This window comes from Hoplias malabaricus, chromosome 1 (assembly GCF_029633855.1).
Source record: "Hoplias malabaricus isolate fHopMal1 chromosome 1, fHopMal1.hap1, whole genome shotgun sequence".
Classification (NCBI taxonomy): domain Eukaryota; kingdom Metazoa; phylum Chordata; class Actinopteri; order Characiformes; family Erythrinidae; genus Hoplias; species Hoplias malabaricus.
The window spans coordinates 81,224,898-81,247,717 of record NC_089800.1 but is presented as its reverse complement, the minus strand read 5'-3'; the positions used below and the strand labels follow the sequence as shown (position 1 = coordinate 81,247,717).

Below are 22,820 nucleotides of genomic sequence, written 5' to 3'. Positions count from 1 at the left end.
TAATATATCTCACAGATCTAACTCACCACTGGAAGGTGGATTAGAGCAGCCCTCTCCATGAGCCCCACCAGCAGCGGTGACTTTATCATAACAGCACCCATAGGTTGTTGTCAAGCAGTCTACAGGTGGAGAAGCAGGCTGAGTGCAGAGAGTAAAAGCAGGAGTTAGTAAGGTACTGACCAGACTAAGATTAACGGCTGTGCAATAAAACAGAATTAGAAACAGATACTCACCGTTGGAGCAATAGGGACAAATTCTGGACAGCCCTCTTTATTGGGGCCATGAGCTTTAGACACTCCATCTTGACAACAGCCATACCTGAGAAAGTTATATGTTGAACTGATTATGTTGCACGTACTAGCAAACATTCATTCATTCATTCATTCATTCATTATCTGTAACAGCTTATCACAGGGCTACTAGCAAACATTTTTTGTATATTCTCAGGATGAGATGCAATATAGCTCACATTTTCATACATTGCATCTCATTATATATTGTACTGAGTTTTTAGATATTTAGTCCTTTGAGGTGTGTTATTAATATTAATAACAAACATAAGTATTTATTTCATATAAATTATTTTTCAGTAACTCAAATTATTAAAAAGCCCTGGTCAAAAGTGTAAACTATTATTTCAATACAACATTTTTGTTCTTATGTTGAAGGGAGGCAAAGCCATGAGTAACAAACATTGTTCTGTGTAAAAAAATTGCTTATTATAAAAAAATATATATAATCACCCATAAATGTGTGATATCTTTATTTACCAAACCAAGCCTTTAAGTGAATTATATGGTGTATTACATTCATTTATTACGTTAAATATATTTGGATAGTGATTATATAATTAAGTAAAAAATATATTTTTGTTCCAGATAGTGAACAGTTAAATAAAATGTATTATTTCTGTATTTGCTCTTATTTTGTTTATTCTCGCACTGTGTACCTGGAACGAATACAGTGTGCTCTCTGGATACAGCCTTGACCATGTGGTCCACGAGCTGCTGTCCTGCCATCAGGACAGCACCCATATGGAGACTGACGACAGTGATGAACAACATCTGTACTGATGTGTGGGTTTACCTCTTCTGGCTGACGCACTGAGAGAGTGAGAAGTGAGGGGACACAGATAGACACGGTGAGACACAAAAAAGAATTGAGAGCGAGATCAAATATAGTTTAAATAATTGTTAAGTATGCTTTGTGAGCTGAATTAACATGGAAAACAATCTATCAAAGAGGCTGGAACTGTGGGGAAATATATGATAAACAGAGTGAATGTCAGGAGAAAGAGAAACAGAAACTTAAAGATTTATCTAATGAGAAAATCCTAAGAAAAAAAAAACACAAAAGGCATACTCTAGTGAGACACACATGCACAACACCCTATAATTTAATACCAGAAAATAAAATACATTTACAATGGTTCTATTTAGAGACTGGAAAAAAAAACGTAACACCCTTCCCAAGGAATACTGAAACTCACTAGTGCAAGGCAGGGTCATCTGACCCATACCTGTAACAGGCTAAAGTCGTGCTGCTAAATTTGGACCCGAAACCTATTTCTTGTCTTAACAGAGATTAATTATTGGCATGCTTTTATTTATCACTTATACAGACGCTTGCCTTACATGGTTTCAGCAGAATCTGGCACGTGTATACATGTTTTATCTGCCAAACAAGCCCTAATGTTTCCAAGGTAAAGATTTACCTGACTAAAATGGAATGTATACCATTCCCTTTTACTAATTTTGTACACGCAATTAATGAGACTAGCCTTACTATACACATACTAGACTAAATCGCGGACACTATTCTTGCATGACAAGTTGATTTTCTAAATACAAAAATGGGCTAACCTATCACCACACAGGTAACATTCATGGGAACCAAATTTAAATTATTACCCCCCCCCCCCTCATTTTCTACAAGTTTAAAACACACAAACACAAAACGTATTCTTCCTTGTGCATTGAGGGAGTTTCCTCACTTTGTGACCAGTTGTATAAAACACTTTGAATTGAAATGAACTGAATTGACATTGGATTATTCTTACTAAACAAATCATGCAGTTTAACCAGGAGCATTGTTTAAAACATGGATTGTTTACTCAAGTGAGGAAAATCTCATAGCAAGTATGATATACAAGGGGTGAGAGTGCACACACTTCTGTATGAATATTCCATTTAAAAAAACAAGCTAAATAAAAATTACTCATCAGAACACAAACACAAGCCTGACAGTAACACAACACTGAATTTGAAAAATTTGTGGCAGCACAATCACAGCAGTAACTCTCCTACACTTGAGTGCCCCACAAATGTTTTAATCACACAGACAATCCTGAAAACATGCCAATCAGGCCCAGATAATGAGTGCAGGGACAGAGGGGTGAGGGGTGCAGTGCCAGAAAGAGGAGGAGTAGGTGGGTGTTACAGAGAAAATCACAGTGAAACGGAGGAGACAGCAGAGATAAGGTTAAAAGGGGCCCACAAGAGCAGGAGTGCAAATGTGATTTACAGGGCACAGAAAAAATATACAATAACCTGTTACAGGCTCCTCTGGAGTGTAAAGGTGGAAACCGTGCATGGTGTTGTCGTAGCCACTTGGGTCCTGCATGCTGGGCACCACTGTTCAACACAAATAAATAAAACACTGACACAGATAGTTTTGTAAAATTTATGTAGCATCAACAATAGGAATTTCTCACTCATAACTCGTATGTACAACATATTTTATCATGATAAGAATTGGATAAATTATATATGCACGCTGTGTCTTTTATTTAATAAACTAAATAATTTATTATTTACTTATGTGATTTAAATTATGTGAATTAATTGTGTATTAAGCTAACATTATCAACACTGGACTTCTAATCATAACTAATCCTTACAATATATTAATTTTATACTAGTATACTATATCAGTCAAAGTATTATGCATATTATACTATTTTAAGAAAATAATTCTAGCTATTAACTAACTCACTAATGCAGTAACTAAGGCACTCACTAATGCAGTAATTAAGTCACTATCTAACGCAGTAACTAAGCCACTAACAAATGCAGTAACTAGGTTACTCATTAATGCAGTAACTAAGGCACTCACTAATGCAGTAATTAAGTCACTATCTAACGCAGTAACTAAGCCACTAACAAATGCAGTAACTAGGTTACTCATTAATGCAGTAACTAAGGCACTCACTAATGCAGTAATTAAGTCACTATCTAACGCAGTAACTAAGCCACTAACAAATGCAGTAAATAGGTTACTCACTAATGCAGTAACTAAGTTACTCACTAATGCAGTAACTAAGCCACTCACTAATGCAGTAAGTAAGTTAGTCACTGATGAAGTAACTAAGCCACTAACAAATGCAGTAACTAAGTTACTCACTAATGCAGTACCTGAGCCACTCACTAATGCAGTAACTAAGCCATTCACTAATGCAGTAACTAAGCCATTCACTAATGCAGTAACTAAGCCATTCACTAATGCAGTAACTAAGCCTCTAACAAATGCAGTAAGTAAGCCACTCATTAATGCAGTACTTAAGCCACTCACTAATGCAGTAACTAAGGCACTCACTAATGCAGTAAGTAAGACACTAACTAATGCAGCTCAAGTGTCTAACCTATTTGTACTAGCTAGGATACACATTCTGTCTGAACACTAAGCACTATTGCGAGTCGCTCTGGATAAGAGTGTCTGATAAATGCTGTAAATGTAATTGTAACGTAAATGTAAGTGACTGTGATAAAGTGTTTTTAAGTCCCACTCGTAAACGTCAACCGTTCATAGCACATTAAGCTGATTAATCTAAGGGAGGTGTCGGGGTTGAGCCAGGCGTGTACCCTGGGGGCTGTAGCAGTGCTGGGTGTTGCAGTTTTCCACAGTTGGGGGCTTGGGTTGAGAGCTACAGTGCTCCACCCCATAAAGGTTCCTCTGTGTGTCTGAACAGATCACCTGCCGCTCCCGCAGCCCCGAGCCACAGCTTTTAGAACACTGAGAGACAGAGGTGGAATTAAGCCTTAATAAATAATAAAAAAAACTGTGGCATTTAAACTTCTTAGTAGTAACAGTTAAAACTGTGAACAAGACATTTTTTTTAATTATTTGCCCAATGTGTAAGGAATTTTTGGGTTAGTTTAGGTCATACATTTTTATCTGATGCATCAATATTATAGTGTGCAATAATATGCATAGGACTGAATATTAGAATATACGACTCACCAGACCCCAGTCACCAACATGCCACCCAACAAGCTCTCTGCAGGCAGGCATCTCACAGGTCTGAGTGCCGGGGGGTTTCAGAAGACTCCCACACATGAAGTCCTCCAGACGTGCCCCTCCTGATCCCACACATACCACATCCCTCATCTGCTCCCCAGAGCCGCATGTCACCGAGCACTAAAGAAAGACAAGAGTGCGAAATCACACATAAATTAATGTACAATTGTATACAGCAGACATAATATAATTCATATATTCATTGATGTTGGGTGCAAAGCTTAGAAGGCTTTGTTTTGGTCAGCATTTTTTTAACACAGTAAAATAAAAGGAAACCACCAATTAATCATGACAAAGTCAGGAAGGTTCAGAAAGATGCTGTTATGGCTTGAACAAAAAAATGTTTTCAGCTAAGCTTATGGTAAAAACTGTTTGTTTAACTGCTGTGAAATTTTCAGATACTGAAAAGTCCAAAAGCAGAAATGAGGCAAATGAGATGGTGATGGAATGTGGGCATTCTGATTATTTCTGTATAATCCCACAAACTATGAAATGATAAAGGTGTGTGGGGTGGAGGGGGCGGGGGGTTGCCTCTGTCAGTTAACGAAGGATAAAAGTGTTATTTTGATTCTACAGAGTGCAAGGAATTTTAAAATGTAGAATGCAGAAAACAAACATAATGATCACAGAGCAATAAGTACACTGAATAAAATATGCCCGAAACATATAACTTGTGGAAAAAGTAGTATAGAAACTGGATGCACCATGATATCAGTCAATTAAAGTGGCATTACAGATATAATACAAGAATATAATACAATCTATGTCTAAATCATGTTGCCCTGGTTAGCAACACTGTTTTGCTTGTGCATGGGTCTGTTAGCAGACTTCAAAAATTCAATTTGTGCATTTTGTAGATGTGTTCAATTATATCAACATCACATTTTAATTCTATTTAAGACCCTCAGTGAGGTCTGTGTACCTGGCTCCAGGGGGACATGCTGTACTGGGCACACTGCTGCATGTTGCAGTTCTGCTGACTGAGGGGTCTGGAAGCATAGGTCTCACAAAGAGCATCCTCCACCACTCGCATTCCAGATGCATCATGGGATATGCACTCCACTCGTCGGACCTGAGAGCCACCACCACAAGTCACCGAACACTGGTTCCACTCACCAACCCTCCAGCTGCCATAGACCACAACCAAAGCAGAAGGAGCAATCATTCAGCTGGTACATCTTGAGGAGGTTAAGTACAACAATGAGCTCCACCCCGAGCTATGCTAACACATGCAGGACCATACATCTACCCCACCACGGACAACATACTGAGCCTTCAGCTACTGAAGTTTCCATTCAGTAGATGGTCAGTGCAGACAACATAAAGGACCTCTACCCTCTACAAATACAATTTTACACTCTTAAAAATTAAAGTGTCAGTGAAGAACCACATTAAGTTCCTCAAAGAACATTTTAGTGAATGATTCTTATATTAACAAAAAATTTCATTTCCCTAGAACCAAATACGGAAACATCCTGGAACAATTGGAGAAGATGTTCTGGAACATCATCTCCATGGATGAAGGAAATTCTGAAAAATTGTGAATATGAGTGAGGGAGATCATTGAACAATGAATAGGTGGAAAAACTTCCAACAAGTGATAATTAAAGAATCATTGCAAAAGCAGTTATTTTTACTAATGAGGTCTTCAAAATAATCTTACCTTTCTTTACTAATGACAGCTTATTTCTTTACATTTTATGCCCTTGCCTAAAATCGTTTAAGATTGAAACTTTATTTTTAAGAGTGCGAGAACAAGAACACATAAATAAACAATAAGAATGATAGGTTAGATCTGATGCCAGATTCATACTTAAAGAATTCCTAAACAACATTTTCCCTGTCAGCACTCTGATGAGCCCTTAGGAAGAGGAAAAAAAATCAAGATCGAACAAAACAAAATCATGCCCCAGTCAGTAAAGGCAGAATCCACAGTCATTTTAAATCATAGTTTGAGAGTACAAACTCAACACCAAAGGTTTCAGGATGGTCACAGTTTTGAGAATTAGATCCTGATGTTCTCACACAATCACACTGTACAAACCCAGACACAAAACACACTAAAGCATCTCAACACTGAGAGCCAGACTGAAAAACATCAGTACCTGATGAATATGCACAGCATCTACAGACAAAGACATCCCCAGTAGCACTGACGCTAACACAGACAGTTTTCTACAGCACAGACAACAGCCCAGCTCAGAGTTCCCAGTTTGGGTTCATGGGTTATGCACAGGGCATGAGCATGTTTTTTAACACAGGGGATTAAGTGCAGTATCCGGTGAAGAGAAACAGCACTTGGTTGCCTCTTTGCTCAAGGAGAAATACTGCAGTGAGTGGGAGTAGACCAGATTAAAGCTCTGAGCTGGACAGTTGCCCCAGGCCTTGGTTCATCTCCACATGTGGAAGAACAGGCAATCACAACACACTTCTACACATGGAACCCATCAAGACAGACTGAGCTCAAACACTGGTGTATGTAAATAATCCTATGAGAAGACTATTATGTCAGGGTTTTATTACAAGGGAGTCAGAGACTTCTAAGAATCCGTAATTCTTTTAAATATTGTGGATGAAATTTAAATCAAATAAAATGTAATGTAAGTCAACAGTTTGTCAGAATTCCACTAAGGATCTGAGGATGAAACCAGATTTCCTCATTTAAGCCCATAAAAGCCTTCTACAATATTTTGGAACCAAACACAAAGCAACATTTGCTTTCACGGTCCACTTCAGACGTGTGTCTTTAGGTCAAGCTAATCTAACATTTCGTAACAAACACAATCATTGTAATGTTGGCAGCCTCATACTTTTCCAGAATATGAACTGAGAGGTGTATCAGTATTAAAAAGAAACATTTGTGTGAATAGACTAAATGTTTATTCAATTAAATGTAATTTTTCAGACTGACTTGGCTATTAACTATCTGCAACCCAATGTTAAACACTGTTTCTAATCTTCATTCTAGTACAAACACTTATTGTTCTACCAAACAGTTGACCATCTGAGCATCTGCAGACATGCTTTGAGGGACCATCAAAATAAAGAAGGAGACTAAGTTGTATGCTGTGTATATTAGTAGGTGTTTGAGATCATAATCTGCTCCATCTGCCCCTGAGACTGGGTTACCTGTACACCTGAACATAGACACGTGTCAGCTCTCTGGGTCTCCACATTTGCGGCTGGTACACATACGCCATCCTTACAGAACAGGAGCAATACACCAAGACTTTTCAGACCTACTGCTTCCCCACTAATCAGACAACCCAGATCAATAAAACACAAGTGTGAAAAGTTTCACATAAGAACTACAAAAATATTAAAATATTCACTAGGACATCAATTCAGTGAACACAGACATCCCAAGCATTAAGAAAAAGTTAACTTGGTATGTAACGAAACATATTTAGAGATTGAGATATGTGCTGAATCCTCCTACCTCCGTGTTAGCGGGCACGGTTGCTCATTGCACGTACGGTTATTGAGAGGTCGAGGGAGGGAATTACACAAATAGTCAGGGTAAGCTTCGTTATCAATAGTGCAGAAGACCAGACGAGACTGGTAACCTGCACATAAAATAATGATGATAATTTGTTACAATCTTAACAAATCGTTAGCATCAGCGCAGTGTATATAAATTCAAAACATGTTTAAACAGCTTTTTAACAAGTGCGCTGGACAGCTGCAGAACATGCTCAGATATTGTTCAGACAATTACACACTAGAAAGACCCCTGCACTTCGGTGAAGATTTGATACTGACCAGAACCGCATTCCTTGCTGCAGACAGACCAGGAGCCATAACTCCAGTAGTAGCCCTCTCTGGAGCGGCCGTTGGGCAGATAATACTCATAGTCCACTCCCTGATTGGGCTCCTGGGTGATGAGCTGAATGAAGGTGAATAACAGCAGGTTAAATCCTTAGACGTCATAGATACTGGCAGTGATGTTATTATATATTAACTAACAATAACACTCACTCAAAGCTATCTAAATTAAGCAGAACAGTACTCTTAGAAGTGGCATTTCTATATATTCACTTGATATTTAGTTTGTGTTGTGGAGGAAGAATAAATTATACATTTATATGCGGCCATTTCTAAACAAAAAAAAAGAAGCCAGCTAAAGGTAAATAAAATATTTGACTATTTGCAATTTGTGTGAGCTTTTTTCTTTACAGTGTGGAAACATTTAGATCATCACTCTGTTAGTGTTATTCTCAAACCAGGTCTGGGTAGTAAATTAACTCCCACAGTGTTAGTGTGAGCTTTTTTATGGTGTACTTTAAACACTCACATAGTCTTCATTTCTAACACTAGTAGTATGAACATTCAACATTGAAGTGGAGTGAATGCACTCTTAAGCAGTGTAAATATTTTAAATAAATATTACATTTATTAAGTGTTGGTTTAATAACACTTTGTTGGTGTTAAAAATACCAACACTTTGTAAAGTGTTAATTTAACTCGTTCAGTGTTACATTTTTTACTTCACATTTGCCGTGCAGGAATAAAAATATCACTAAACCTTTTTTTTTTTTGACTGTAATATTAAATTCCAGCCATTTAAGCAAGAGTAGAAAACTCAGTCAATTAAACTTTTACACACAAGATTGACTCACCTCAATAACCAAGGGCTCAGTGGTAGGTCCACGGCCAATAACAGTTTCAGGGCTCATCTCTCCCTCTGTTCCTCTCTCATAATAGAGCATGGTTCCAGCAATAGGGGTGGCACGTGAGAATTCAATTACCCAGTGCCCATTAAGGTAGTATTCACCACGCAGGTTCTTGATAGCTGTAGGTGTTTACATTGAAAAAATACAACAGGTACTAACACCACCATACAATCAATCAATCAATACACACTTACTACATACATACATACTAAAAAAAATTATATACATATATTTATATATACTCCACAATTTTTACCCAGGTAGTTGCGAGTGGCTACAGTTTCACTAATGCGAATACTGGTAGCTCCAACAGGGATAATGAACATTTGATTATATCCTAAAAAAAAAAAACAAGTAACTGATCAGTTTCAATAATTGAAAAAGTAATCAATTCCATCCAAATTGGGGCAGGTAGCAATGAGAATTACCTTTGGGCAAATCCCTCATGGAGAAGCTGTTCTTGATGGCGTAGCAAGACTGACCATTTCCCCCACACTGCAAGCAGGGGTCCTCTTGCTGTGAAGACTCAAGCATGCTGTCACAACCCATACGCTGTGGGCAAAAAACAGAGGATATTTTGGGGATTAATTTGGCAAACATTCTTTAGAGCAAGGGCAGAATTGGAATTTTGCTGGAGTTTTATAACTGTACCCAAGAACATTAAGGCAATACTGAAATTTCAGGCAAACTTTGCTTAAAATAAGACATAATACTGTGTAATAATGTGTAAAAATATATACAGTATGTAAAAACAGGTGGAAAACTAAAAATATATTTAATTAAAAACAAACAACCTTGAGTGTATTAACAATTAGTTAATCATTATATTGTAAACATATTGTAAACATATCAACATATTGTAAATAACTGAAGTTATGTAATAACATAATTTTGGGAGTAGAACCACGCCCGAACTCCTCCTCCCAGCCCTATATATACCCTGCAAATTCACGTCAAACTCGCTTCATTTAGTTCAGAAGATGGATCTCGACTCGACTGCTTCACTACCTCAGCTCACTCCTCCGTGCTGGGTCATTCCTGCTGATCCCCATATTCTGAGCCATGTTTGGCCATTATCAAACCCACCGAGCCTGCTGTTTAAAAACTTGCTCCCACCTCCACCCTGTCTCCACCCTTTCAAATAAATGTACAGAAGTATCTTCTCTGTTTAGGATGTGTATATAGTTTTACCAGGTACCAAACAGCCAGGTTTCGGACACATATGTATCAAGAACAACATAAGATCCTTATATTTAAGGATGTTCTGAAATTTGAATGAGTTACCCAGTAAATCATCAAAGTAAATTTGTTGACATCTAACAGGCAGACACACATTCACTTGAGTTTGGAGCTAATCATTTAGTTAAATCTACACAGGTATCAGGTTTTCTTAAAGTAGTAACTAGCACTATGTGGTGTGTCACTGAACTTTGCAGTGTGCCTCTGAAACTCACCCGGCAGACTCCTTCCACACAGATGTCTGCTCTGCCTGGGTGGCAGGGTGTGCCATCCACCACTGAGGAGCGGTGACGGTAGAAGAAATTTTCTCCTCTGGGAATGCAGTTCAGCTCACATGGATTTTCTGCTGTTAAGAACAGAGTATGTCAAAAGCAAATGCAAAGGCAAACACTACTGTTTATGTCTGAGCAAGAAGACCCAAACAAAACAGTCTGCAGTTACTTGGAATAGTGCTACATGGTTTCATGTTGGATCCTCATTTGTCACTTTCATTTTGTGAAAATGCAAATAAGCCCTGTCCAGAATCTAATATCTGTTGTTTTTATAGAAAGATGAAGTACATTTTACAAGATCTCACTTCAACAACAACAACTCAATCTGGGACCATGTTTGAACATAATTCGCATAGAATCATGTGAATTTCATGAATGTTTCATGAATCAAACTACAAAATAATAACTGTAATATAAATCATTATAGTATATTCTGCTATGCTTGCATCATGTTACACTGGTGACTAATATGAAACTAATATTCACACTGCTTACACACCTCCATAGTAAGGAAGCCACTTGTAGCGTTTTCCATGGAATTCAGTGCCGTCAAACTGAGAGCACTGTTCCTCTCTGAAATCTCTAGATCCCTCAGGGCAGTCCTATGAGTGAGCATATACAGAAACTAAAACTACAAATATACGTGTAAAATTACAGAGAAACAGGGATAAAGACACAGACTGGAAAAGCAAATAAACACTCAATGATTAAGAACCAGTGGGCCAACTTCAGCGGGCACCAACATGCCTGCATGTTTCATGTTTACAGGTAAGATGGGTCACAAGGGTTCAGGGATATGAGACTTTACCTGAATATTGCAAGTGCTATAGGATTTATCAGGTCCCACACAGTTATGCCCTCCATCAGCCCTAAGGGAGTGGTAGAATTAAGGAAGGATTATGGCAATGAAAACATAACAAGGAAACATAAGCCCTGAGCAAAATAGCTTTACATGACAAGATAGTAATCAGTCCGTAAAAATTGCATATTCAATATTACAATTTTTCCTAAATGTACCATGGTTTATTATTAAAATTCAATTTATTTTTTTTGATGACGCTCCTTAAATACTGGTACTGTAAAACAATGTCCTAGAAATCAGACATTTTAATAGAAATGAATACACGGTGCTGAAATATTAAATATAACAAGAATCTCACAAACAAAACATATTCTTTACATAAAACACCACCCACAATATGATATACGTTGTAGTTAGCTGTCATTAATGTCCAGTTGATCTAAACAAAGTGTGACACCAATTCCAATATCAGAGATGTACACTTACAAGGCACCTGTGACATTGCATCATATTGTGAGTTAGAACTAACTGTAAATGAATAGCTTCAACTGGAACAACTGCATCAGAACATGCACACACATAACACTTAGCTAAGGAATGTGTGTTTTCTCTGGGTGTGTTAGTACCTCTGCCTTCAGTTTGATGCTTTATGCCAATGCAAAAAGATTTTAACAAATTCTTCACAAATATAATATATCCTCATTGAATCGAGAAAGATGACATAACGATATGCGCTCAGGATGATGTCAAGTGTGAGCTGAACAGATGTAAATACAATAATTACAACTTTTGGAGTTTCCCATTACAGATTAGCAAGTCAGCACAATAATATTCCCAGACTGTGCGCACTAATTGTTTAAAGGGTGCGGTGTCTAATACAGGAGATACTCGAACAAAACATTGCCTGAAAAAATACATTTTGGATATGGAGTGTGTCTGGATGATTCATGTCTGTAAGCAGGGAGCCTTTGTTTGTGGGTGGGAGTGTGCAGTCCCAGGCAAGTGCTGAATGTCTTTTTTTAAAGTTTTTTAAGTTTCAAAATGCCTCATTTCAGGAATTTCTGACACACTCATCCTATACAGTGCTGCAGCTTGTCTGACACGTAATATGTGAACATAATCTAGCTACAGTGTGTGTTTTCTATTGCTGGAGGGTCATATCATTACAGATACCATTCAGTCAGGTAGGCAGACCAGATGCTGACTGAAGCAAAATATGTCTGCATTATAATAAGAATACAGAATATGTCTGCAGAATAATGATGTGATGGATTGCTATATTTTTTCCTCACATTAAGCCTTTACACTTGACCACAAGTTACAGTTTTGTGGTTTAATCAGTAATCAGTAACATAGCCCTTTTCAAGTTGGAAAGTTTTCACAGTAAGCTTTTAAACAAAAATTTCAAATCTATGTTACACTAGTGATTTCACAAATGCAAAACAACGCATTTCATTACGTTAGAGGAACCTTGTATTCAAACAGTATGTGTGAGATAGACAGACACGAGGTCTCTGCTCTGGAAACACTGCTCTCATCATTAAGTGCAAGAGAGAACATGCAGGCCAGATTCCAATTCAAGCAAGATTTATGAACACAACGCTAAGTTGGTGAAGATTCGCTGCAGCCAGCCATCTCAAATGAGCTTACATTTCTTGAAACACACAGTTAGATGATACAACATGGTCCTTAACTTATTTAACACTCTTCCAATTAACAAAATAGCAGGGAGAAATGTCACTGCACTTAAAACGACAAAAAATAGCCAAATAACATCACATTGACAGGAGTTCTGGAAACTTGTAGAGCATTTTATATTTATATTATATAATGGTGTACAGGATAAAAATACAGGCATAAACTAGTTCATCTAAACACAGAAAACAAGCATTGAAGGTAAACATTTTAAAACAAAACATATAACCAAGTGTTCCCAAAGGTACACATTTCTGCATGAAAATAATCATTTAATAAACAGAAACAAATATTGCAAAGAATTCTGGGTACCTCAGGTCCCAGTACAATGGTCTAATAGTTAAAAAATATACGTTATTTCTGTTTATAACAGAATAACAAATTATTTATAAAAAAATTTGTTTTTACAAATTGAAAACTGCCATTTTTATTTGTGATATAAAATTTAAATCAATTAAATTACACAATCAGCTAATTATTATCTAATAACTAGGTATAACATAACTATTTATAACAGTAGCTGTTATCTCCTATGTATCTGCCTCAAATTTCTCATCACTTGGACCCTACCCTAGATTTAAGAATAAAGCATAGGCTTATTATCACCTTTGTCAGAAACAACAGCAGCAAAAAGCAAAGGGAGCTCAGGCTTTGAACGTAGGGCTTGTCTGGGAAACGCCTGCTTTTATCATAAAACCAGCTGCTGTATTCAACCGAAAATTTCAATAGCAATCTCAAAGGAGTCTGCAATTACTAGTCAGTGAGTCTCCAAAGGTACATATTACAGGTCATAGAAAGTTGTTTACCTGTAAATTGAGAGACCTACTGTATGCACAAGTATGGATATGACTGGAAATGAGAATAATGTGTGTGTGAAGAAAGGATCTCTATTTAAAGTCACCTGACTTAAACAAGTGTGCAAGGATTTCTACCTTTGGGCAAAACAGGACGGACTTATGTTTATGCAGGTGACTCACCATATACTGCGAACTGGTGTACACTGGGCTCAGCTTTAAAAACCTTATGTTTTCCAAGATAAATCTGAACTCCTGAAAAAGATCTCAGCCCAAGGCTATAGTGACACACCCAGACATAATGCTGCCCAATTAAGTGTCTACGACCCGCCTGCTTACCTCTGAGTCACACATCGTCGTGTCCTCACGGTTACCCCGAGGCCACACGTGCGGCTGCACTCTCCATATGGTCCCCATTCGTCCCAGTAATCACCACTGGGCAGCTGAAAATACATCAGGCAATCTTTAGACTATTTAGACAGCTCCAAACTGCATTATCTGTAACTTGATATTTAAGAGACCCAACCCAACCACTGTTTTGTGGATGTTTGAAGAATGTCTGTGCTCCATTGTTTGGCTTATGTATGGCACTTTGCATTTGAGAATGACTCTTACTAGTTCAACTTTCTGTCCTCTGACTCCACTTACCATGAACACAGATGTAAGGACACACTGCAGGGAGGCCGCCAACAGGAGCAGCTTCATTGTTCAGTTCAGCAGAAAACAGAATCCTAGTAAAAATGCACCACTGAGGGAAGGCACCTTCATTAAATACAAATACGTATTTAGTACAAACATGCAGGGATAGAAGTGCTCAAAACAACACTCTTTTAGCTTTAAGATTTGTATGTTAGAATGCACAGAAATAAAAGATTCTTTACACTATGAACTGTAATGTGTGGATGCATTTGCAAACCACCATTTCATATATTAAGCAATGTATGTTATGTATATTGTACTGCTCATTGTTTTTTCAGACTCTGTTCAAAAATACTGTTTGATTCCATTAACACCCAAAATGTAAACCACCCCATTTATCCATAATAACAAACTAACCAAATGATAAGGTTCTAGGCAAATAGCTAAGCCTGGTCACTAGGGTTTACCTTGGTGTTTCCACTGGGGTTTAATTAGACATGCATAGAGTAATCTGAAAAAAAAGAAGAAAAAAACACTATCATTTAGTTAGTTCTTGATTTGAAAAGACCACAAAAATTCCATGCTCTCCCCATCCCAAGAGGAAGCAGCATCCCTGCAGGCAACAACACTCAGTATGAAACTACCGTCATGGGAAAGTGCAGTGAGCTATATCTCCTTAGGCACTTAGGCTGTGCTGCCCAAGCATGGGCCTTCTTTCATTTCAGAACGTTTAATTGCTTAATTATTTAGTGTTCCCCAGGCAAAGGCAAATGAAGAACTGGCTATTTGTTTGTTTTTGCAGGCTGTTATCAAGATGTCAGGGGGTTTGTGCCCTATGAAATGGAAAAGAATGAGAGAATCAGAGTGTGAAGCTTTAGGATGCTGGACTCTCATGCCTGCGGTCAACTGGGATGTTCAGCACAGTAAGATGTAAGAGGAAGGGGGCATACAATGTTTCCAAACTACCTGACTGCTCATAACTGCACCCACTTGAGGCTCATTGTCAGTGTCCGTGCCTCTATAAGTCTAATGTGGAGCACAGGCTAACAGGCAATTCAGTTCAAAATCCAAAATCTCAGCTCTGGCAGGACACATGATTGACGAGGGCTGTTTGCTTGGTCACTGGCTGCTAAGATATTAGTTATGGAAACTTACTTAAACTATTGATACCAGCTGGTGCATGCTGCATGCTGTAAGGGTTATTACACACAGCAATGTTTATCTGGAGGGGCACTCTACTCACGATTAATACCTGGACCAAAACAACTGTTAGTGCGATTACAGACTATTAATGATTATAGCAACTTATCATCACTGTTCAGAAAATGCAAATAATAAATCCTAAATGCTAAATAATAATATCCAAATGATAAATTGACAGGTAAATATTGGCATAACCTTTAAGAAAATAAATTGTAATTATATATTATTTCAAGCCATTTTAAAATATTGCTGTGGGTACAGTGACAAATTATTCCATATTAACAACATGTCGCAGTCACACAGCTCCAGGGGCCTGGAGGTTGTGGGTTCGATTCCCGCTCCGGGTGACTGTCTGTGAGGAGTGTGTTGTGTTCTCCCCGTGTCCGCGTGGGTTTCCTCCAGATACTCCGTTTTCCTCCCACAGTCCAAAAACACACGTTGGTAGGTGGATTGGCGACTCATGTGTCCGTAGGTGTGAGTGAATGTGTGTGTGTGTGTGTTGCCCTGTGAAGGACTGGCGCCCCCTCCAGGGTGTATTCCCGTCCAATGATCCCAGGTTGGCTCTGGACCCACCGTGACACTGAACTGGATAAGGGTTACAGATAATGAATGAAAGAATGATAACTGTTATGCAGTGTTTAAAAGCCTAGGGGACACTAATTTAACTCTATTAAGGACAAAAACAACACATTTATTGTATCAACCACAATTACTGAGAATATAAACGTTAATAAATGGGAATGTTCTCTCTGCCTGTGTATAGATGTCGGTCAGTGGGGAGTACACTCTGTGCTGCGCAGGTAGTTATGGGTGTAGAGTCAGACCTGGAACCGAATTCAAATTCAAAGACCGCGTTACAAATGGCTCCTAGTTCCCTACATACTGCATATCCCACAAAGTTGGCTTCTATACCTAAACTATGCATTGCAGTCAAGGCAGGGGCCGTTCAGCTTATATCTGGATATAAATACCTCTGGCCTATACAATTATGAGTGTTTAGAGGCCGTTAGGTTTCAAATGACGCAGACATATAGTGATAGTGCACTAACTAACCAGGGAGAAAACAGTCGTTTGAGACTCAGCCAAATTGTCCGTTAAGTGAAAAGTGAACGAGCAGCAGACAACCGTTACAGGCTTACAGGGGTAAAAACACATTTTAAAAACCTGCTGCTAAAGACCAACACTTTAAAGTCGTGTAGAATATTCAGTTTAAAAATAAAACACAAAAAGCAGGGAAGTTTTATATTTTTTATACAACTTTTTTCCAGTCCTAGATCAAATATTGCAAGAATGAAGTCATGTTTTTCTAGAATACCTGAATAAACCGTGTTATTATTATAATAAAGTGCCAACTATTTCGACAAATCTTTCAAGTTTATAAAAAATGTAGCTATGTCCCAATATTCGAAGTAGAGTGTAAATATCTCTCTTAATTCTATTAAAGTTATATATTCCCAAAATATTCGGCTAAACCGCCGTCGTGATTTCGGTGTCTGAGAACAAACCTGATATCGATTAAAGAGTAAACTGGCGGAATTACTCACCGCTGGCTCTGAGGGAAGTGAGTCCTAAAGCGACTGCTCTGCGGAGCTGAACTGAGCTGTGAAGCTGATGGGGATGTTTAAATCTCTCTCTCTCTCTCTCTCTCTCTCTCTCTCTATCTCTCTGTGTGTGTGTTAAGGGCGCACTTCTCCAAACCACAGGCAAGCCCACCCGAGCACCATAGGCATGATGGGTAATTACCTTTAAGGTGTAATTTTCAAGTTTTCAAGTGAAAGAAAAGCCTGACTGGAGTTGTTTTTATGTAATGTATGGTAGACATATGTAACGTAAGTAAAGCTTGTCATTATAAACAAAGTAACCTTTAAAACTTAATGCTTTTTATTTGTTCGTTTGATGTAGGCTACATAAACTGTATTGGGATCTTTCTTATTCACTCCCCTCTACTTTGCGTTTGTTTCCATCAAATTCAGAATGCAGCTCCTTTATTTCAAAATAACTTGACATCCTTTAAATACACCAGTATGCCATTACTTAAAATAACCTGCTTATTTCTACACTCATGGTCCACTTGATCAGATTTATTTATTTTTTTACATTTCTACAGTGTACCCACTTTATTGCTCTGTATATATTCGTAGCCTCATTTCAACCTGTTATTGATTAGTCAGGAACACCACAGAGCCAGTGATACTTAGGTGGTAGAAATGTCTTAGCACTTCAGTGACACTGATAAAGTTGGTGTGTGTTGGTGGATCAGTCTGACCACTTACTCTATTAGCCCCACTTGGTCCACCGTGTAGATGTAAAGAGACAGTATGCTGCACAGTTGTGTTGGTCGTTCTCTAGTCTTTCATCAGTGGCTGGATATTTTTGCCAGTTGCGTTATTCAAGTCAAGCAGTGACACCGAGGGGTTTAAAATGTCCAGCAACCCTGCTGCGTCTGATCCAATCCAGCACAACACACACTAACAGATCACCACCACAACAGGTCATGCCTGCTCTGTGATAATCCTGAACCCCGAGGAACACAATGAAAGGGGGATAACAGGGTATGCAGAGCAATGATGTACTACTGTCTGTAATTTTAGAACTACAAACGGCTACTGTACACTCTCAAAACAGTGTAAATATATATTGTAAGTTGATTGAACAGTAAAGTCCAGTTCATTATTCATTTACTTATTATTATATACTCTATATTATATTATTGTATTCTCTTCACCAGAAGGATAGGTAAATATTTCATATATATATATATATATATATATGCTTAATTCCACTTCTGAAATAGTACCCACATTTTGTTGTCTGTTTATGCATCCACCATTAGTGGCATGCCTCAGAACTGAGCTTGGCCTGAACTCATTTTTATGCTCAGCATTTTTCATACAAATCTGTTATTATGTGTGACGTTCATGTGCTCTAATTAACTGTCTTTTTGTTTTGTTTCAAAAAAGGAAGAGCTATTATAACAGACAGAGAGAGAGAGAGAGAGCGAGAGAGAGAGAGAGAGAGGGAGAGAGAGAGAGAGAGAGAGAGAGAGAGAGAGAGAGAGAGAATCAAACCCAGAAATCAAAGACCAGTGAAAACTGAACAACTTAGCAACAAAAAAAAGGTATTTCAAACAACAAAATGCCATTTTTTTATTATTATTATTAACACATGCAAACACAAACACGAACTAAACCATTATTGAACCAAATGTACAAAGAATATACCCAGATAAGCTAGCAGGCTTTTTTCCTATTCCTTCTTTTACTACCGGGAAACCACTGAAGCCACAATGGAGGCTCTGAGAAAGAAAATACCACTATGCGCTTCCGAGAATGGCTCACGCTCCCTGGTTTATGAGATGTGGGAAACACAGGGATGCCAGATCCCCTATAGAGGAAAAACCAAAAATAAAATAATTGTAATTAAGGGAAACTTGTACTGGTAAAAGTAAATATGAATTTCTAAGCAGTTGGCTCACTTCAGGTTTAGTTGCAGTAATACCACTTGCCACAGGGTCCTAAAGTTGGGGGTTTATACATCTATAGAGGTAGGTCTCCTGGTCGGTTCTGGTAGAGATTAATGTCTTTAGTCCAATGAAATGAAAACAGGATGTGGTTGTCACTGATGCCTGAATAACAACAATGCAGAGATCTCTGGTCCGGGACATTGCTTCCTGGAGAACATGGTGAAAAAAACTCCTGGGTGTTATACACTGCAACTGTTGTATGTTGAGTGAAAAAGGTGTGATGGGTGCTGTCTTAATGGATCTGAAACATTTCTGGCCAACTTCCATGGGATCTCTTCCACCATAAGCCTACTCCGGAGCTGAGGCGAAATTAGCCTCACATGTCGACTCACCCTAAGAGACGTAAGTTGGTAGCTACTTTAAGCCCGATTAGATAATCTGCTGCTGATTATGTTCACAGACTCCGCCGAGTGAATGCGTGCACACCTCCCACAAATGTTCAGCAGATGTGATTCACCATTAATGCGTTGTCATATCTTTGAAAAAATATGCAGAGGGAAATATGGTGGAAGGCCACTTAGCATAAGGTATATGGTCCTTATCACAATGCGTCTCAATCTCAATCTACTCTTTTACAGTCACATGTAGAGGTCTGGCATTGCTTTATCCAGGCCCCTGTACAACCATTATACAAGAATTCCACATATGTCTATAAGAAAGCCCCTGGTTGCTGGCTCAGTCATTACACCTAACCAGAGCTTTAAATAGAAAGCTAAAATACAGCATTTACATCAACATTAGAATTACCTTAACTTTACACTGGTAACCATGGCCTGCCAAAAATGGAGAATCTATAGATACTCAAACAGTATGTAGTATGTACATTACGAGGGCTGCCACATCCACATACCACCCATGTGGAGGCTTTTTAAAACCCACACCACCCACCTCCCTACCGCTTTTTCATATCTTAAGTCCACAATCTTCAGTTCAGACCAAATACTCATGACCATTAATCCACCTCCCAACATATGTCCTTTCAGAGTTGTCTGCTAAGTTTCTGGGCTTGTCTTTCCTTGGCATCGAAAGCGTACTTGGTGTCCTGCAACTGCTCAATGATCTCCTTGGCCTCCTTCATGTCCAGAGCTAGCTGGTTGTACTTTTCGGTCAGTTCCTGGTTTTCCCGTCGGAGCTCCACCACGAGCTGGCTCAGCTCTTCACTCTGCCGGCCACAGTGGATCTTGAGCTGCTCCATCTCGGACAGGGTCACCTCCATGCGCTTCACCAGGCCCTCCAGCTTGTCCTTGGACATGGCTGCTGGTCTAGAGCCGAGCTTCAGGTCCTGACGGAGAAGAAGTGAGGAGTAGAGGTGTTGATAATGAAAGTGGACCTGTCTCTTGCCTCCACTCAAGATAATGGTACATGTCCTGAGCGAGTGCTTAGGGACTAATCCTTGATTGCCACGGTCTCACGTGGGATGGGGCACCCACTCCCCTCCCCCCGTCACCTCTTTCACTTTCAGTAATCCCCTTATAAGGGTTATCCTTGGCTACGCCTCGTGTAGGTTGTGACTGGCTGACAGTGGTCCAGAAACAGTGGATCTAGTCGTGTCTTCTGAGATGAAGGTCTGGAAGATTAGCTCCTGTTATCTTCTTCCACGGTTGTGAATAAACCACACTAACACCTCACCAAAATGTTCAGAATTAGAGTACTTTGGTGACTGAATAAATACTAACTAAAAAAAACATTAATTATATAATTATAACATACACTGATTAACCACAACATTATGGAGACTACCTTGTTTCCTTGGTCCATTCTCTCAGCTTCAATGATCAGACAGGAGCATTTGTATTTCTACAATCACAGACTGTAGTCCACCCATTGTTCTGCATACTTTATCTTCCTACCACCCTGAGGATCCCCACAGGACCACCACAGAACTTGTATGATTTGGATGGTTGATCACTCTCTGCGCTGCAATGACACTGACATGGTGGTATGAGTGGATCAGACACAGCAGTGTTGCTGGAGTGTCACTGCTAGACTTAGAATAGTCCACCAACCAAAACAACCCAGCCAAAAATGTTCAATGATGCAGGACTAGAGGACGACTAAAACAAACTGAGCGGCAATGGATGAGCTACTTTACATCTACACCACCCAAATCTTACCAGTTCTGTGGGGGTCCTGAGCATTGAAGAACAAACAACAGGGTAGATGTACAATCTGTAATTGTAGAACTACAAAGTGCTCCTGTCTGCTCAATGGAGCTGAGAGAATGGACCATGAAGTGTGAGTGTGTGTGGTTGCAATTCAGCCTATGCACAAGAAAAAGTAAAGAAGTTCTCTTAATTTGTTCTTAGATGCAACTGGGGTTTTCTGAGGTAAAATAATTCAATGAACTTCTAATTTTCAGAGATCCACTGCACAATCATAATGGTCAGTCATCATACTTGCCTCACTAAGCACTCCCCATGTTGACCACTAAAGCCTCCTCAACTCTGGGCAACATGCCAGTTTCACTTTTAACTGAGAAACTCAAAATGTCAGGTCACCAATATCCATGGAATTCCCCGTGTTCCCACACACATTAGACAGCATAGCAACTACAGACTCATCAGCGGTGTGCAACTGAGGGGGCCTCAGCTTTTGTTCAGCCTATTACTCACAGGCTGATCTGGGATCAGGTTTGCCTTTCATGCTAATGAATATGATTACAGAGACAGGCTCAAACTCACATAAGATCAACATGCTTTTATAATAAATACAAATCTATGGATATTGTAGCTCTGTATACCTTGTTTGACCCCCTTTCACACTGTTCTTCAATGGTCATGTCACCACAGGACCACCACAGAGCAGGTATGATTAGTATGGTGGATAAATATCGGCGCTGCAGTGACACGGATGGGGTAGTAGTGTTTTAGTGTCTGTATGAATGGATCAGACACGGCAGGACTGCTAAAGTTTTTTAAACAACTCCAGTGTCACTTCTGGACTGAGAATAGTCCAACAACCAAAAGCATCTTGTGTCCACTGATGGACTAGAGAATGACCAACACAAACTGTTCAGCAACATATGAGCTGACTTTATATCTACAGGGTAGACCAGTGAGGTAGGTGTGTTTAACAGAGTGGACAGTGAGTGGCTAGTGTTTAAAAACTCCAGCAGTATTGCCTTGTCCAGCACAACAGACACTAACACAACACCACCACATAAGTATACACACACAGGGGGAACCAAAGATCTAGTGTGTGTGTGTGTGTGTGTGTGTGTGTGTGTGTGTCTGTATTATATATATATATATATATATATATAATTTTAAATTTCAAATATTACATAGTGTTCCTTTAAAGGGAACATCATGTTTGTGAGAAACACAGTTCTTAGATGCGCATCTTTTAAGGTGGAACGAATCGTTTGTACGTGGCTGAAGTTTAACTTGTCTGTAAGTTTTTATTCACTGTTTGAAATACCACAGAAATTCATTAGTAATTGGAGTCGTTTAGTTTTGTAACACTTTCTGTAATGTAGTTAGCCTCCTGAGTCTGGAGACATACATTTCCACCTTAAGTGATAAGAAACAGCAAAAATAAGTCAATATTAATCACTGCAAAGCAGGAACAGAGCAATCCTTGTTTCAGTTCATGCTTTTAAATATTTTTTGAGTCCTATCCATTCTGTAAAGTATTTTTAGGTGCGCAGAGAGTGAGAGAGACACAGGCTGACTAGCATACTGG

General features: G+C 38.8%; 1 protein-coding gene across 2 annotated transcripts in view; it reads right to left on the bottom strand.

Annotated features, from left to right (window-relative positions):
* Positions 1-17,197, bottom strand: part of paplna (papilin a, proteoglycan-like sulfated glycoprotein) — a 30,357-nt gene extending 13,160 nt beyond the window's left edge. The window contains exons 1-19 of one of the 2 annotated variants that reach the window (XM_066674990.1): positions 17,158-17,197; positions 14,878-14,921; positions 14,420-14,533; positions 14,111-14,214; positions 11,289-11,349; positions 10,980-11,082; positions 10,424-10,554; positions 9,398-9,521; positions 9,226-9,306; positions 8,916-9,088; positions 8,059-8,182; positions 7,736-7,862; positions 5,219-5,423; positions 4,240-4,416; positions 3,861-4,011; positions 2,550-2,633; positions 950-1,103; positions 234-318; positions 27-138 (exon numbers count right to left, since the gene is read on the bottom strand). In XM_066674990.1, coding sequence (XP_066531087.1) covers positions 27-138; positions 234-318; positions 950-1,103; positions 2,550-2,633; positions 3,861-4,011; positions 4,240-4,416; positions 5,219-5,423; positions 7,736-7,862; positions 8,059-8,182; positions 8,916-9,088; positions 9,226-9,306; positions 9,398-9,521; positions 10,424-10,554; positions 10,980-11,082; positions 11,289-11,349; positions 14,111-14,214; positions 14,420-14,476 — 2,053 coding nt within the window. In that variant the 5' untranslated portion in view covers positions 14,477-14,533; positions 14,878-14,921; positions 17,158-17,197. The remainder of the gene's footprint in view (positions 1-26; positions 139-233; positions 319-949; positions 1,104-2,549; positions 2,634-3,860; positions 4,012-4,239; positions 4,417-5,218; positions 5,424-7,735; positions 7,863-8,058; positions 8,183-8,915; positions 9,089-9,225; positions 9,307-9,397; positions 9,522-10,423; positions 10,555-10,979; positions 11,083-11,288; positions 11,350-14,110; positions 14,215-14,419; positions 14,534-14,877; positions 14,922-17,157) is intronic. The other variant, XM_066674998.1, reaches the window with a different exon arrangement.
* Positions 17,198-22,820: the final 5,623 nt, after the last annotated feature.